Consider the following 15,480-nt stretch of genomic DNA (forward strand, 5'->3'; position numbering starts at 1 on the left):
GAGTTCTTTGTTTTTTGTCTTGTGTCTGACCCTCTTGGCTATGAGAGTGATTTTTCTATATCCAGCTTTCTAATCTTCTGTTTCCAAGTTGTAAGTACAAAGATAGGAAAATCATAGGTTTATATTGTTTTCTTTTGTATTTACATGTGTATAGTTGCTGGAATGTGTTAAATTGTATTCATTTTGGATAAGGCTGTTTATTCATTTTTTTCTTTTAAGCAAATGACCCTGTATTTGTCACCTTAATACAGAGAGACCATTTTTATGTCCTTTTCTTTCTTTTTTATATAAAGCCTTCTTTTTAAGACCTGTTGGAGTTTTTCTTTAGTGGGGACTCCAGGGAATTGAGTCTGCAGCTCACCAGGGAATTGGTGGGAGGAAGAAGTCAGGGGGAAAATCTCTGTGTTAGATTTACTAAGCCTGACTTTGCATACCCTCTGGGTGAGGGGGGAAGAGAGATTAGCTCTCGGTACTTCTGTTTTCCAGGACTGAAAACAGGGAGGGTGAAGTCCCTCTGTTTAGATTCACAGGAACCCAGGGAGGGAACACCCGGAGGGGGGAAGGGAAATGGTTTATTTCCCTTTGTTGTGAGACTCAAGGAATCTGAGTCTGGGGGTCCCCCAGGGAAGGTTTTGGGGAGACCACAGTGAGCCAGGCACTGTAAATCCCTGGCTGGTGGCAGCTTTACCAGGTCCAAGCTGGTAACTAAGCTTGGAGGTTTTCATGCTAACACCCATATTTTGGATGCTAAGGTCCAGATCTGGGAAAAATGTTATGACATGGCCCTCACAACATCCTCTGGCAAACAGTTCCATGGGTTGACTCTGCGTTGTTTGAAGAAATACTTCCTTTTGTTTGTTTTAAACCTGCTGCCTATTAATTTCATTTAGTGACCCCTAGTTCTTGTGTTATAAGGAGGAGAAAATAACACTTCCTTATTTACTTTCTCCACAGCAACCATGATTTTATAGACCTCAGTCATATTCCCCCTTAGCTGTCTCTATTCCAAGCTGAAAAGTCCCAGTCTTATTAATCTCTCCTCATACAGAAGCTGTTCCATACCTCAAATAAATTTTGTTGCTCTTTTCTGAACCTTTTTCAGTTCCAATAGATCTTTTTTGAGATGGGTTCACACAGTATTCAAGATGTGGGCATACCATTGATTTATATAGAGGCAATATGATATTTTCTGTTTTATTATCGATCCCTTTCTTAATGATTCCCAACATTGTTTGCTTTTGTGACTGCCACTGCACACTGAGTAGATGTTTTCAGAGAACTACCCACAATGACTCCTAGATTTCTTTCTTGAGTATTAACAGCTAATTTAGACCCCCATCATTTTATGTGTATAGTTGGGATTATGTTTTCCAATGTGCATTACTTTGCATTTATTAACATTAAATTTCATCTATCTTTTTGTTGCCCAGTCACCCAGTTTTGAGAGATCCTTTTGTAGCTCTTTGCATTCTGCCTGGGACTTAACTATCTTGAGTAGTTTTGTATCATCTGCAAATTTTGCCACCTCACTGTTTACTCCTTTTTCCAGATCATTTATGAATATGCTGAATAGGACTGGTCCCAGTACAGACCCCTGGGGGACACCACTACTTACCTCTCTCCATTCTGAAAACTGACCATTTATTCCTACCCTTTGTTTCCTATCTTTTAATCAGTTACCAATCTATGAGAGGACCTTCCCTCTTATCCCATGACTGCATACTTTGCTTAAGAGCCTTTGGTGAAGGATTTTGTCAAAAGCTTTCTAAAAATCTAAGTACACTATATCCACTGGATCCCCCTTGTCCACATGCTTGTTGACCCCCTCAAAGAATTCTAATAGATTGGTGAGGCATGATTTCCCTTTACTAAAACCATGTTGACACTTCCCAACAAATTATGTTCATATGTGTGTTCTTTACTATAGTTTCAATCAGTTTGCCTGGTACTGAAGTCAGGTTTACCTGACTGTAATTGCTGGGATCACTGCAGGAGCCCTTTTTAAAAATTGGCATCACATTAGCTATCCTCCAGGCATTTGGTACAGAAGATGATTTAAATGATAGGTTACAGACTAGTTAGTAGTCCTGCAATTTCACATTTGAGTTCCTTCAGAACTCTTGGGTGAATACCATCTGGTCCTAGTGATTTATTACTGTTTAGTTTACCAATTTGTTCCAAAACCTCCTCTAATGACACCTCAATCTGGGAGAGTTCCTCAGATTTGTCACCTAAAAAGAATGGCTCAGGTTTGGGAATCTCCCTCACATCCTCAATCGTGAAGACCAATGCAAATAATTCATTTAGTTTCTCTGCAATAGCTTTATCGCCCTGGAGTGCTCCTTTAGCATCTTGATCATTGAGTGGTCCCACTGGTTGTTTAGCAGGCTTCTTGCTTCTGATGTATTGAATTTTTTTTTTGCTATATTTATTTTTAACCTGCTCCTTTACATGGCAAAAATGTAAAAACTTGATCAAAATTCAAATATCAAGTATATATGTGTTTGTATCTGTAATTGATACTATATTCACATTGGGCCCAATCCTTCAGGTATTGGCCACCTATAACTCCCTTTGATGCTGATGAATGTTTGGCCTACAGAACCTTTGTAGGATCTCTGTGTGTGCGCGTAAAAAGCAAAGACAGCTAAATGAATTGAATGAAAGGCATTACAGAAAAAAAATGGCTAATTCACAGAAAATGCTTCAGGGAAGACTTTGGGCAAGATCCTCAGTTGCTGTGGGGATTCACTAATTTATAGTAGCTTACGCTCTGATCCTTTGTATTGTAGAGGTTTAATGGTTCAAATGGGCAATGCGAACTTTACTGGGCATAGTTGAAGATTTTTTTTCAGTAATGGAAACTGTCAAATTCAACTATGCTTCTGTAACTCATGATGACTGAGGCTTTTTAAAAATATAACCACCCCACAACCTACTATATGTTTATGCCCTATTCTGCAGGTATTTAAAACTAAACCTCAACTGAGTAGTCTCAACTAAAGTCAAGAAGACTACTGACAGAAATAGTCATTACATTTGATAATGCAAGACTTTATTTTTAAGAAGTCTGAATCACTAATGCCTAGCTGGAGTTACCAAAGTGAAAGATTATATGTGCTTCTTGTTATCTAAGCATCTTGTTAGTTCTCTTCATATAGTTATTTAAATTTAATACATTCAAGTTTGTGGCCAGGGTTAAGTAGGCCATTGAAGGCTAACACACCTGCAAAATTACCAAGTTTATGAGGTCTTCAAAATGTCTTTATGGGTTTGTACATCTCTAATGTTTTCTGTAGAACTTGAGTTAAACTGTATATTTTTGTTAATGTTTTCAAAAATGCAATACTCCTTCCCATTCCCTTTGTTTATTTTTATCCCTTTGGTGTTTTAAAGCTTACATAAAATTTGTAATTCCTCTGGGTGGAGCCCCATCCCCTTATTAGTTTGCAAAGCATTATACACACACAATATTATTTGTTTACCTAAACCCGATGATATAGTTATACCCTTATAATTCATTTATGTATATGTTTTTCATATCTTTCTTATACCCCCACACTTAACTAATGATTATGAGGTACTCAGATATTATAGTGCTGAGGGCTATATAAGCAGAATGATACAATAATAATGCTGATTATATTAAAATCTTTGATGCATGCAATCTTGTATAATAATTGCTCATTTATTTCTTGAGTACAAGATTGTACTCAAAGCTTTAACATACTCCCTTCTCTCCAAGTTGTATGCTCTATACTTTCAAGACCTTCAGGATAGGTTGTAGGAAGGAGGCCCTTGAGGAATTCAACCAAGATTTCAACAATTTCCACCCCATCATCAACCTCAGCCTAGACCAGTCCACACAAGAGGTCCACTTCCTGGACACTACAATGCTAATACACGATCGTCACATAAACACCACCCTATACCAGAAACCTACTAACCACTACACTTACCTATATGACTCCAGCTTTCATCCAGACCACATCACACGATCCGTTGTCTACAGCCAAGCTCTAAAATACAACTGCATTTGCTCTGATCCCTCAAACAGAGACAAACACCTACAGAATCTCTATCAAGCGTTCTTAAAACTATAATACCCACCTGGTGAAGTGAAGAAACAGACTGACAGAGCCAGAAGGGTACCCAGAATAACCTACTACAACACAGGCCCAACAAAGAAAGTAACAGAATGCCACTAGCTGTCACCTACAGCCCCCAGTTAAAACCTCTCTAGCACATCATCAAGGATCTACAACCTATCCTGAAGGACTATCCCTTACTCTCATAGACCTTGGGAGACAGACCAGTCCTCTCTTACAGACAGCGACCCCCTCCCCCGACCTGAAGCAAATACTCAGCAGCAACTACATACCACACAACAAACACACCACCCAGGAACCAAACCCTGCAACAAACCCCAGTGGCAATTCTATCCACATATCTATTCAAGAGACACCATCACAGGACCTAACCACATCAGCCACACCATCAGGAGCTCATTCACCGGCACATCTACCAGTGTGATATATGCCAGCAGTGCCACTCTGTCATGTACATTGGCCAAACTGGGAAGTCTCTATGCAAAAGAATAAATGGACACAAATCTGACATCAGGAATCATAACATTCAAAAACCAGTAGGAGAACATTTCAATCTCTCTGGTCACTCAATAACAGACCTAAAAGTGGCAATTCTTCAATAAAAAGAACAGACTCCAACATGAAACTGAAAACCTGGAATTAATTTTCAAACAGGACACCATCAGATTAGGCCTGAATAAAGACTGGGAGTGGCTGGGTCATTACAAAACCTAAACCTAATTTCCTCAATACTAATTTTCCCCTGCTGTTACTCACACCTTCTTGTCAACTGTCTGAAATGGGCCACTCTCATTACCACTTCAAAAGTTATTTTTCTTCCCTTGGTATCCCGCTGTTAAATGAATTGTCTTGTCAGACTGACCTCTTGGTAAGGCAACTCCCATCCTTTCATGTATTTATACCTGCTCCTGTATTTTCCACTGAATGCATCTGATGAAGTGGGTTCTAGCCCACGAAAGCTAATGCCCAAATAAATTTGTTAGTCTCTTAGGTGCCACAAGGACTCCTCGTTTTTGCTGATACTGACTAACACAGCTACCACTCTGAAATCTATTATAATAAGTTGATGACACAGCACTAGAGTGGCTCCAATCATTCCTCTCCAGAACAACCCAGAGAGAGACAAGGGTGTTCCTCTTCTCTGAAGGTCCTTATTGGTGGGGTTCTGTGGGGATACATATTGTCTCCCTTTCTCTTCGATATCTGCATGAGACCTCTTGGAGAGATAGTAAGATGCCGTAGGCTCAGGTTTCAACTATATGCTGATGACACTCAACTCTCTATCTCGTTCACCACAGAATCAACCATCACCATTAATAAGATATCAGAATACCTACAAGAGATCAACTCTTGGGTGAAGAGCAGATAGCTCAAACTGAACCCAGGCAAGACTGAAATTATGCTAATTGGGTGAAATCCTTGGAAGAACTATCAGGGGTACAGTTCTCCACTTACACTGAAGGCATGTAGCTCCCCCTTCAACAAAGTGATGCAAAGCCTTGGGATCCTGCTTGACACATCAAGAAGCTTGAATGATCAGGCAGCATGAGTGTCTAAAAACTCCTCACTGCACCAGCAGCTTGCTAGGAAAGATCACAGCACTGCCCTGTACACAACCGCAATCCAAAACAATGAAATCAGCCTACTGCAACCACAGTTTTTATACCACTAAAGGGGAGAACAGTCAAAGACTCCATGAAGTCTACTCGGGACATCGCTATTTTATATGGAAAGCACTCAAATATTATAGTGATGGGCAGCAGTACAAAACCCCAAGAATCTATCAATCCAAACTCGCACGTCTAAATAAAAAAAGGCATATGTAAATTTCTGAGCACGTACACAGTGTATAAATAAACAGTGGACAGCAGGTTTCTGAATCCCGAATCATGTGAGGTGGCCTTCACATTAATATGATTGGGAGTCATATAAAAAATGGAAACTAGGTCAGATTACAAAGGATGAATATAGGCAAACAACACAGGAATGCAGGGGCAAGATTAGAAAGGCAAAGGCACAAAATGAACTCAAACTAGCTATGGGAATAAAGGGAAACAAGAAGACTTTTTATCAATACATTAGAAGCAAGAGGAAGACCAAGGACAGGGTAGGCCCACTGCTCAGTGAGGAGGGAGAAACAGTAACAGGAAACTTGGAAATGGCAGAGATGCTTAATGACTTCTTTGTTTCGGTCTTCACTGAGAAGTCTGAAGGAATGTCTAACATAGTGAATGCTTATGGGAAGAGGGTAGGTTTAGAAGATAAAATAAAAAAAGAGCAAGTTAAAAATCACTTAGAAAAGTTAGATGCCTGCAAGTCACCAGGACCTGATGAAATGCATCCTAGAATACTCAAGGAGTTAATAGAGGAGGTATCTGAGCCTCTAGCTATTATCTTTGGAAAGTCATGGGAGACGGGAGAGATTCCAGAAGACTGGAAAAGGGCAAATATAGTGCCCATCTATAAAAAGGGAAATAAAAACAACCCAGGAAACTACAGACCAGTTAGTTTAACTTCTGTGCCAGGGAAGATAATGGAGCAAGTAATTAAAGAAATCTCTGCAAACATTGGAAGGTGGTAAGGTGATAGGGAATAGCCAGCATGGATTTGTAAAGAACAAATCACGTCAAACCAATCTGATAGCTTTCTTTGATAGGATAACGAGTCTTGTGGATAAGGGAGAAGCGGTGGATGTGGTATACTTTGACTTTAGTAAGGCATTTGATACGGTCTCGCATGATATCCTTATTGATAAACTAGGCAAATACAATTTAGATGGGGCTACTATAAGGTGGGTGCATAGCTGGCTGGATAACGATACTCAGAGAGTAGTTATTAATGGCTCCCAATCCTGCTGGAAAGGTATAACAAGTGGGGTTCCGCAGGGGTCTGTTTTGGGACCGGATCTGTTCAATATCTTCATCAATGACTTAGATGTTGGCATAGAAAGTACGCTTATTAAGTTTGCAGATGATACCAAACAGGGAGGGATTACAACTGCTTTGGAGGACAGGGTCAAAATTCAAAATTATCTGGCCAAATTGGAGAAATGGTCTGAGGTAAACCGGATGAAGCTCAATAAAGACAAATGCAAAGTGCTCCACTTAGGAAGGAACAATCAGTTTCACACATACAGAATGGGAAGAGACTGTCTAGGAAGGAGTATGGCAGAAAGAGATCTAGGGGTCATAGTGGACCACAAGCTAAATATGAGTCAACAGTGTGATACTGTTGCAAAAAAAGCAAACGTGATTCTGGGATCCATTAACAGGTGTGTTGTAAACAAGACACGAGAAGTCATTCTTCTGCTCTATTCTGCGCTGGTTAGGCCTCAAGTGGAGTATTGTGTCCAGTTCTGGGCACCGCATTTCAAGAAAGATGTGGAGAAATTGGAGAGAGTCCAGAGAAGAGCAACAAGAACGATTAAAGGTCTTGAGAACATAACCTATGAAGAAAGGCTGAAAGAATTGGGTTTATTTAGTCTGGAAAAGAGAAGACTGAGAGGGGACATGATAGCAGTTTTCAGGTATCTAAAAGGGTGTCATCAGGAGGAGGGAGAAAACTTGTTCACCTTAGCCTCTAATGATAGAACAAGAAGCAATGGGCTTAAACTGCAGCAAGGGAGATTTAGGTTGGACATTAGGAAAAAGTTCCTAACTGTCAGGGTAGTTAAACACTGGAATAAATTGCCTAGGGAGGTTGTGGAATCTCCATCTCTGGAGATATTTAAGAGTAGGTTTGATAAATGTCTATCAGGGATGGTCTAGACAGTATTTGGTCCTGCCATTATAGGGGACTGGACTCGATGACCTCTCGAGGTCCCTTCCAGTCCTAGAGGCTGAGTCTATGAGTCTATGATGCTCCATATACTCTTCAGTGAGGAAGCATGAGAAGTAGAATATCCTACTGTTCATTGCTTTAAATTTTATTTACACTACAGGAAGCTTATTTTGTGGCTGAAATAAAAATATTTTAGGCTGAACAAGTGCTGTTAATGGTATCCTTCCAACTGGCCTTCACTTTTAAACAGTAACTCTAAATCAAACAAGCTGATCTCTCCAGAAAGCAAATCTCCTGCTGCCAACTTGCACTGAAAATAGTAATACTTTGCAATTGCGTAATGCCATCCATTAAAGCATCAATGTTTTGCAGACATTAACAAACTAAGCCTCAAAATACCCTTTTTGAGTTGCTTTTGTTTGTTTAAATCACTACTTGACTGATAGAGAATCTGACACATACAAAGTCTAGGGCACACATTTTCAGAATTAGCCTCGGGTTTTGGATGCCCAAATTGAAACACAAGGGACCAGATTCACCATTGTCCTCTTCTTACTCTGGGTATGGGTGAGAGGTCCACTTTGCAACTCCCGAATACTGGCCTGTTCCAAATTGCTCCAGCTTGCAACAGCTCTCGATGAGCCATTATATTGGCACAGAAGAGGTCACAAAATAGCTGTACGCAGCTGAACACATGATCGCTGTGAGCAAAGATGGCAGAATCAGGTCTATGGAAAACAAATGAAAAAATATTAATTAATATGAGATGTTGGAAACGCTTTATCGAGGGTTCTGGTTATTGTTCCTATAAGCAATATTTATTTGTCAGATGTATTCAAAATAGCTTTAGTATCTACTGGCTTAGATGTCCTCCTACAGATATCAGCTGACACAAGCATCAGTATTTCACATGAGGAAATGCTGCATCCTCGAGGCTGAAAAGTTAAGGTCCATTTATTTTTTACCTGACTGAATAGAAACTGAACATCCAGTCAGATTATTATAGGGACTAAGCCAGAGATTGAGCCAGGTGGTGCTTGACCTGCAAGGACGCTTCGTCCATTTGAGATTTGTCTTCATGATGATTTCCTATATAAATGCCATACAATCTTGATAAGATGGCTCGCATGAAAAATGAGAGAGAGCGTAATATTTTTAACAGAGACTTTACCTTTATTGTTCAGAAACCCTTCAGGTGGTTTTAAAAAAACAACAACTGGTAATCAAATTAAGTACGTACTGACTGTATAATCTAGATGAACACTGTCAAAGTTATTAGGCCTAAAAATTGAACCATTGTTAAAGTGATCCCAAAATTCTTACTCTCAGGATTCCAGACCTACAGTGTAAATTGTTTGGAACATTAATCATTGCTGCTGATTTTATACATCAGACTCTATATATCAAGATCCAAACTTTTCCAATGTTCTACATTTTTGGTTCTACTATATAAATAGAGGGCCCCACTGTGAAAAAAAATGCAGTCAGATCTAAATCTGAACTTGCCCAGTTAAAGATATACATCTGTCTCTTACAAAGAAATATAATTACTCGAACTCATTGCATTCTGAAGTGTAACTTATTTACACAGACTATATTCAAGTAGCTTCATGAGAGGGTACACACACACACGAGAAATGGAGAGATTGGTTCACCCATGCTACAGTATCCGATATATCTGTTACTTTGCTTTGAACAGTAATTTATAGCTGTGAATTTCCCCCTAGAAGTATCAATGACTGGTTTGCTAAGAAAATATATACAGATATCGAATCCTGATGGTCAGAATTTCACCACAGGGCCACTATTCAGATCAGTTTTTAGCCCTGTATTCTTAGTTCAACATAAATCACACTAAAGTTACAAAGGGTCACTCAACATTTTCTGAATTTGATCAAGAGTTCAAAAATATTCTGGGAGCAGAGCACTGAACATTCTTGAGCATAAAGCAAATGAGAATATCTGTCACCCAGTGTACAGTGGTCACCATTAAGAGTCAGTATTTGCCAATAACTGGCACAGTGTGGCACTGAGATACATCAGTATTTTCACAGACCTAAAACAAAGTAACCACAGTTACACAGATAATGTGGTTTGATTCCTGTTGCAAACTTCCATTTAATGGCGACCATTACATTAATATTTCTCTTTAATGCATTTACTTTTACTAATTTGTATGCAGGGAGCCTGGGAGAACAATGATCATGGAAGTGTTAGAAAAAGTACTCTGAATATAATGAACATGTTGAATGACCCCATGACACTGGTACTTTACCTGAACAATAAAAACAACATGTTTTTAACTGATAACTTTATAAAATGCCTAATGAATATCTGCCCATCTCAAGTGCTACAATAAACATTATAATCCATTCAAACTTAAATTTACTTTTCAAGTAACATCAGACTCCAGGTTATTACAGGCAGATGCAATTCCCACTTGGGGATTCCAGTCAGAGAAATTGCTCTGTAGAATACATGCCCTGTGTACCATGGGTCTCAGGTACACACAAAGAAATGTATATTTTTCATGTGTAATGTTTCGACAGAAAGATATTACAGAATTAGGGAAAAATTCCAGACAAGTGGTTTATTTTTCTTTTCTTTTTGAATGGCTAATTCACCATGCACACCAGTTCTACTGGCTTATTTTCCCTCAAGCAGTTCTGCATTAAAACTGACAGAAGGAACTATTTTCAGAAGATTCTTTTTTCCAGGTTTTAAGTAGCATTGACTGAAAATTCACAAAAGAATCTTTCAAAATGAATCTTAGGTTTTAAGAAATAAGGGAGTGAGGTCAGCATAGTCAATAAAAACACAATATCATAATGGCATTATTTCAGCTTAAGAATCAGTCATATTTTAAGATAGGAAAATACTGAAACAATCATGCCCGCTAAGGAATAATTATAGCATAATTCATAAATGCACAATTTGTCAAAACAATAAAGCAGTCATGGTAAGATGCAACCTAATAATCCTGTACAACCATTGTATTTAATATTTATTTAATTTTTACATTCAGTCCTCATCCAAATTAAGTGGAATAGTTTTCTGTATAAATGGCATTACAAAATAAACACTATCAACTCACAACAGGGCTTTATTACTGCTACTGCACCACCATGGCATGCAAGTAACTATGTAGTCAACTGCAAACAGTAAAATGTCATCACCTTCCTGAAATAAAAAAGAAAATGAAAAATACAGCTATAGTAGTAAACATCAATTATCTTTTTATATCTTTCACATTTACCAAAACTCTATCATATACAAGAGGTATTTATACCTCTGTGGCTGTCTCCTACATTAGCACCTTGGCAACCGTGGAGGTGATAAACTTCACTTCTGAGCAAGAGCTAACAAAACTATTGGTTTCACATAAACCATCATCAATGTTTAATGCATAAATGAGAATAAGACCCATCTGCTACCTCCCCCCCTTAACAGTCTCTTTTTCTTTTGCTGTATTTCAGAATTATAACTAACTGAAAATACAGCGAGGCGGGCCATATGAAAGTGTTTATTGGAGTTTTTACAATGGTGAACAAGTTCCTCAAAGCTTGTTAGACTAATGCCCACTAGAGAGGATGCTTTTCTGTTAGCTTTTTTGTTGTTGTTGAGCATTGATTTGGTGAGGTCCCATATTGGATGGATGATATCAGAACCACTGTTGGAATCAAGCTGGCTTTTGGAAGTTTATTATATGAATTTTGTATGCAGGATATTTCTTTAAATAGGATGAAAGTGAAATTCTGCAGCTGGAAAAGGAAGGTCAGGGGAAGATCATAGTTTATTATTTATTATTATTATGGATGGGTCAATGAGCTATTTGAGGTGCAACCTTTTTGCTGGGAGGTGAGGACAATGATTTACAGTCATTTTAGAATATTACAGTATTGAAGCAGAAGCAGGTATACTACTGCAAAGTAACAGCAAGTTAAACTCTCCTTAGGCTTGAAATCTTGGAGAGAGCTTTCAGAAAGGATAGAATTTTCCATGCTCAATCAGCTCTGATAATTAGTTGGTATGGAAGACCAACATATACTCTTTACAATACATGTCGGTCAGAATTCTAATGAACTTCTTATGAAGTGAAATACTGAAATCCACCCATCATCCTGTTGGAGCCCAGATTGTATGTCAGGGCCTTTCAGAAGGTAAAAAACATGATATGCTTTAATCAGGTTTTTAATATGATATGATCATCAAAATATATATTTGCTGTTTTGCTTGGCTACACCTACATACGGCTTAATTCAAAATCTACCTTCAGATTTGGGCAATGATAAAATAACCCTTAAATCCACATCAACATCTTCAGTTCCTGCTTTCTGTAAGGGCATTTTAACGCCGATTAAGAGAAGAAAACCGTACAATTCTCACCATTACATTAAGCTCTATAAAAATGTCTTTTAGTGTCCTGTGAATAGTTTAGTTTTCAATTATACAATTTCCTTCTACATTACAAAACAATGTGTAGTCTTTCCTAGATGTACTCAATGCCCACCCCGCCCCAATATATACTCAGCATTGAGACAAGTATTTCGTTTATTTCTAAATAAACTCATCAAATAGACATATTTGCCATAAGATTGTTCTGCTGTGGGGAATAGCAGGCTGCAAGTGTGAATATAACAGAACGCATTACTTATCATCATCATCTTCGTCATCATAATCCATAGGTTTGCCTCCAGAAAAACTGAGGCTGTAGTATAGCTTTCAATGGAAGCCATTTAAAAGGAAAACATTACAGAATGTACAAGTGCATTTTCTGGACCTCACACACAAGTTCCTTGACGTGTTGAAAGATGATGCTTTCGATTTCTGACCCCTGAACTCTTATCTTTACAGTCTGCAGGCTTCTGTTGGGAAATGTCTATCAATGCACTTGCGATTGCAAGACCTGTAAGAAAAAAAAACAAAACAATTTAGTTCCCAGTGGCTAGACTTCCACAGCATTGTGTTTGTTCCTTTCATGTCCAGTCTTTTGTACTTTTCCAGCAAGTCATCAGCTATGTCAAAGTGAGATGGGAAGCTAACAAACATTTTCCTATTATCTAATATGTTTTTATTGTAATTGGGAACAAGAGGGGTGAAAGGTAGTGTGGTGTGGTAGTTGGAAATGAGAAGGCCTCAGTTCCATCTTTTCTCTGCCACTGACTTTCACTGTGACTTTGGTCAAGTCACTTCACCACTCTATGCCTCTGTTTTCTTTGTTTGTCTTGTTTATGTAGACAGAAGTTCTTTGTGATAAGGACTGTCTTTTACTGTGTGTTTCCACAGTGCCTAGCACAGTGGGGCCCTGCGATCAGCTGGATTTTAGGTGCTATTGTAACATAAATGACAACAACAAAAAGAAACTTGTAATTTTTTGCAAACAGTGTGAGCATGGTAGAAACCAAGTAAAGCCTCCAGGCCAAATTCTGTTCTCAGTTATATTGTGTGGAACCCTGCAACACTCGTTTATCAAAGAAACATATTGGTAGCGGCTTGCGGTCTGTCCATACTTCGCGTCTGCAACTTCCTAATATATGTACTAAAGTAAAAGCTACATGGATTGTGGAAAACCAAGTGCAAGAGAAAGTGATAGACAACTTGTAAGCATCTACAAACCTTTTACGCAGCAAGTAACTTTAATACTGGAGTTCATCTGCATAAAAACAGAATTAGCCTAATATTTTAAAGGGACACAGACGTGATGACATAGTAGAATGAAGAAGTAAACTAGTTGTTTTACAATATTTCACTAGAATTGTAATCAAAGGACGTTTTTAGTCCAAATAGCTTTAATCAAAGAAGGAGACCAGCTTTAAGGAAACCATTAAACACAGCCTCAGCAAAATAGACATTTTTAGTACAAAACATGTACTTTCTTTATAAACTTGTCTAATTCGCTGGGACAGTGGTGTGAAATTGTTAATGGCTTTAGGGAATTAAAAATAAGGATGAGAATGAAAAATGATTTGATCTTGGTATATCAGAGGTCTTATCACAGGAGACACAAAATCAGAGAAATTATAGATGGCTTGTTAAGAGATAGTAAAACACGATGGTAATAGTTTATGTAAAATATTAGCAGCAACAGGTCACAAAAACACATTGTTTTATTTTTCAAACTCTGATGGAGTAACTGATTCTTGATTTCACAACATTCAGGGACCAATATAACCATAACTAATTATAATAGTGTGGACAAACACAGTACAAGCTTCTCCTTGAAGCTCACTCAATGCACCTTAGTTGCAGATATTGCCACTGCTAATCCACTCTAGGACCTTTCAAAATAGCTTCCAGTATTTGTAACAAATAATGTGTATTATTGTTTTTACATGGACTGAGTTTTATCTATCACAAAATCCATTTTTAAGTGTAATTCCTCAACCATTATCTCATTGAATCACCTAGCTGATTATAAGTGAAAAGGTATAATTTTCAGTGTTTCTTTATGACTCTAAAGCCTGCTTTACTTACACCAAATACATTGCCAGAAAGAAACCAAGCGGTTCAGGTTGCCAATATACTGGAAATTCTGTGCTAACCCAAAACTGTAATAATATCTTGCCTATCTCACAAGGATGTTGCAAGATATAATTAGTTAACGTGCATACAACTCTGAAAATGCAAATTGCTATATTCTGTAGAAGTGTTAAGTGCTATTACCGTTTTTATGTTTCAGGATATGCAAGGGCCAAGATTAATTAAGTAATTTTTCTCACATACACATATTTCCTGGCATTAGTTAGTGATCCCTAAAATTGGACACTGATATATGAAATTATAAGATACCTTTGAGGCACCTTTAAAACATTAGTGTATCTGGTGTTACTAAAGCTGGGGATAAAATCTAAGTGACATTTTTTATGCTTCCCTATATGTTACTCTGTTTTTAACAGCTAGGCTTAGCAAGTATGTTAAATGGATTGTATATTAGGAAGAAAACACTTCTTCCAATTATTCTTATGTGATTTTAGTATGCTTGATTGCATGCTGCTCACCCCACTCTGCATAACTAACATACAGGAAACACTGTTTCCTTCAAATCTAATGCTTCATACTGGGGCATGCTGGCATGCTGTTAGAGTTTCATTAAAATCAGGTCACTCCAGAAGATCATTTTTCAAAACGTCACACAAATCATCTGATGAAATTTACTTATTGTGTTCTCTAGGCCCAGCACAGTTCCTTGTTATCAAAGCAATACAATTAACTAGGGGAACAATTCATTATTTCAGACTGGCGGTCTAAAGGAATTTCATTTACTAAGTCAAGATGATGCACAGACGCTGCAGGCAAGCAGAATTTACATCAAAATACAACTGAATGTTTGATAAAAATGCTGGAGTTTAAATATTTATTGTAAACTTTACCTTTATTTTCTAGGCTTTTGTTCCTAAAATGTCAAAAAACGAAGATGATTAAAGCTGGAAATGTAAATCCTATGATGCTCAACATCTGCCACCTCCATTTTCACAGCCAGTTTAGTTTACCCATGTTCTTTACATATTAGGCTATGTCTAAACTAGAGACCTTACAGAGGGAAAGCTGGACTGAGGCAGCTGCATCGCTGTAAGATCTCTTATGTAGCTCT

At 38.0% G+C, this 15,480-nt stretch overlaps 1 protein-coding gene across 3 annotated transcripts in view; it reads right to left on the bottom strand.

Moving 5' to 3' along the window:
- Positions 1–9,055: 9,055 nt before the first annotated feature.
- ATRNL1 (attractin like 1) overlaps positions 9,056–15,480 on the bottom strand; it is a 1,010,697-nt gene continuing 1,004,272 nt past the window's right edge. For 2 of the 3 annotated variants that reach the window (XM_050958929.1, XM_050958927.1), the window contains one exon: positions 9,056–12,795. In XM_050958929.1, the coding sequence (XP_050814886.1) occupies positions 12,671–12,795 (125 nt within the window). In that variant the 3' untranslated portion in view covers positions 9,056–12,670. The remainder of the gene's footprint in view (positions 12,796–15,480) is intronic. The other variant, XM_050958928.1, reaches the window with a different exon arrangement.

This window comes from Gopherus flavomarginatus, chromosome 6 (genome assembly GCF_025201925.1).
Source record: "Gopherus flavomarginatus isolate rGopFla2 chromosome 6, rGopFla2.mat.asm, whole genome shotgun sequence".
Taxonomy (NCBI): Eukaryota; Metazoa; Chordata; order Testudines; family Testudinidae; genus Gopherus; species Gopherus flavomarginatus.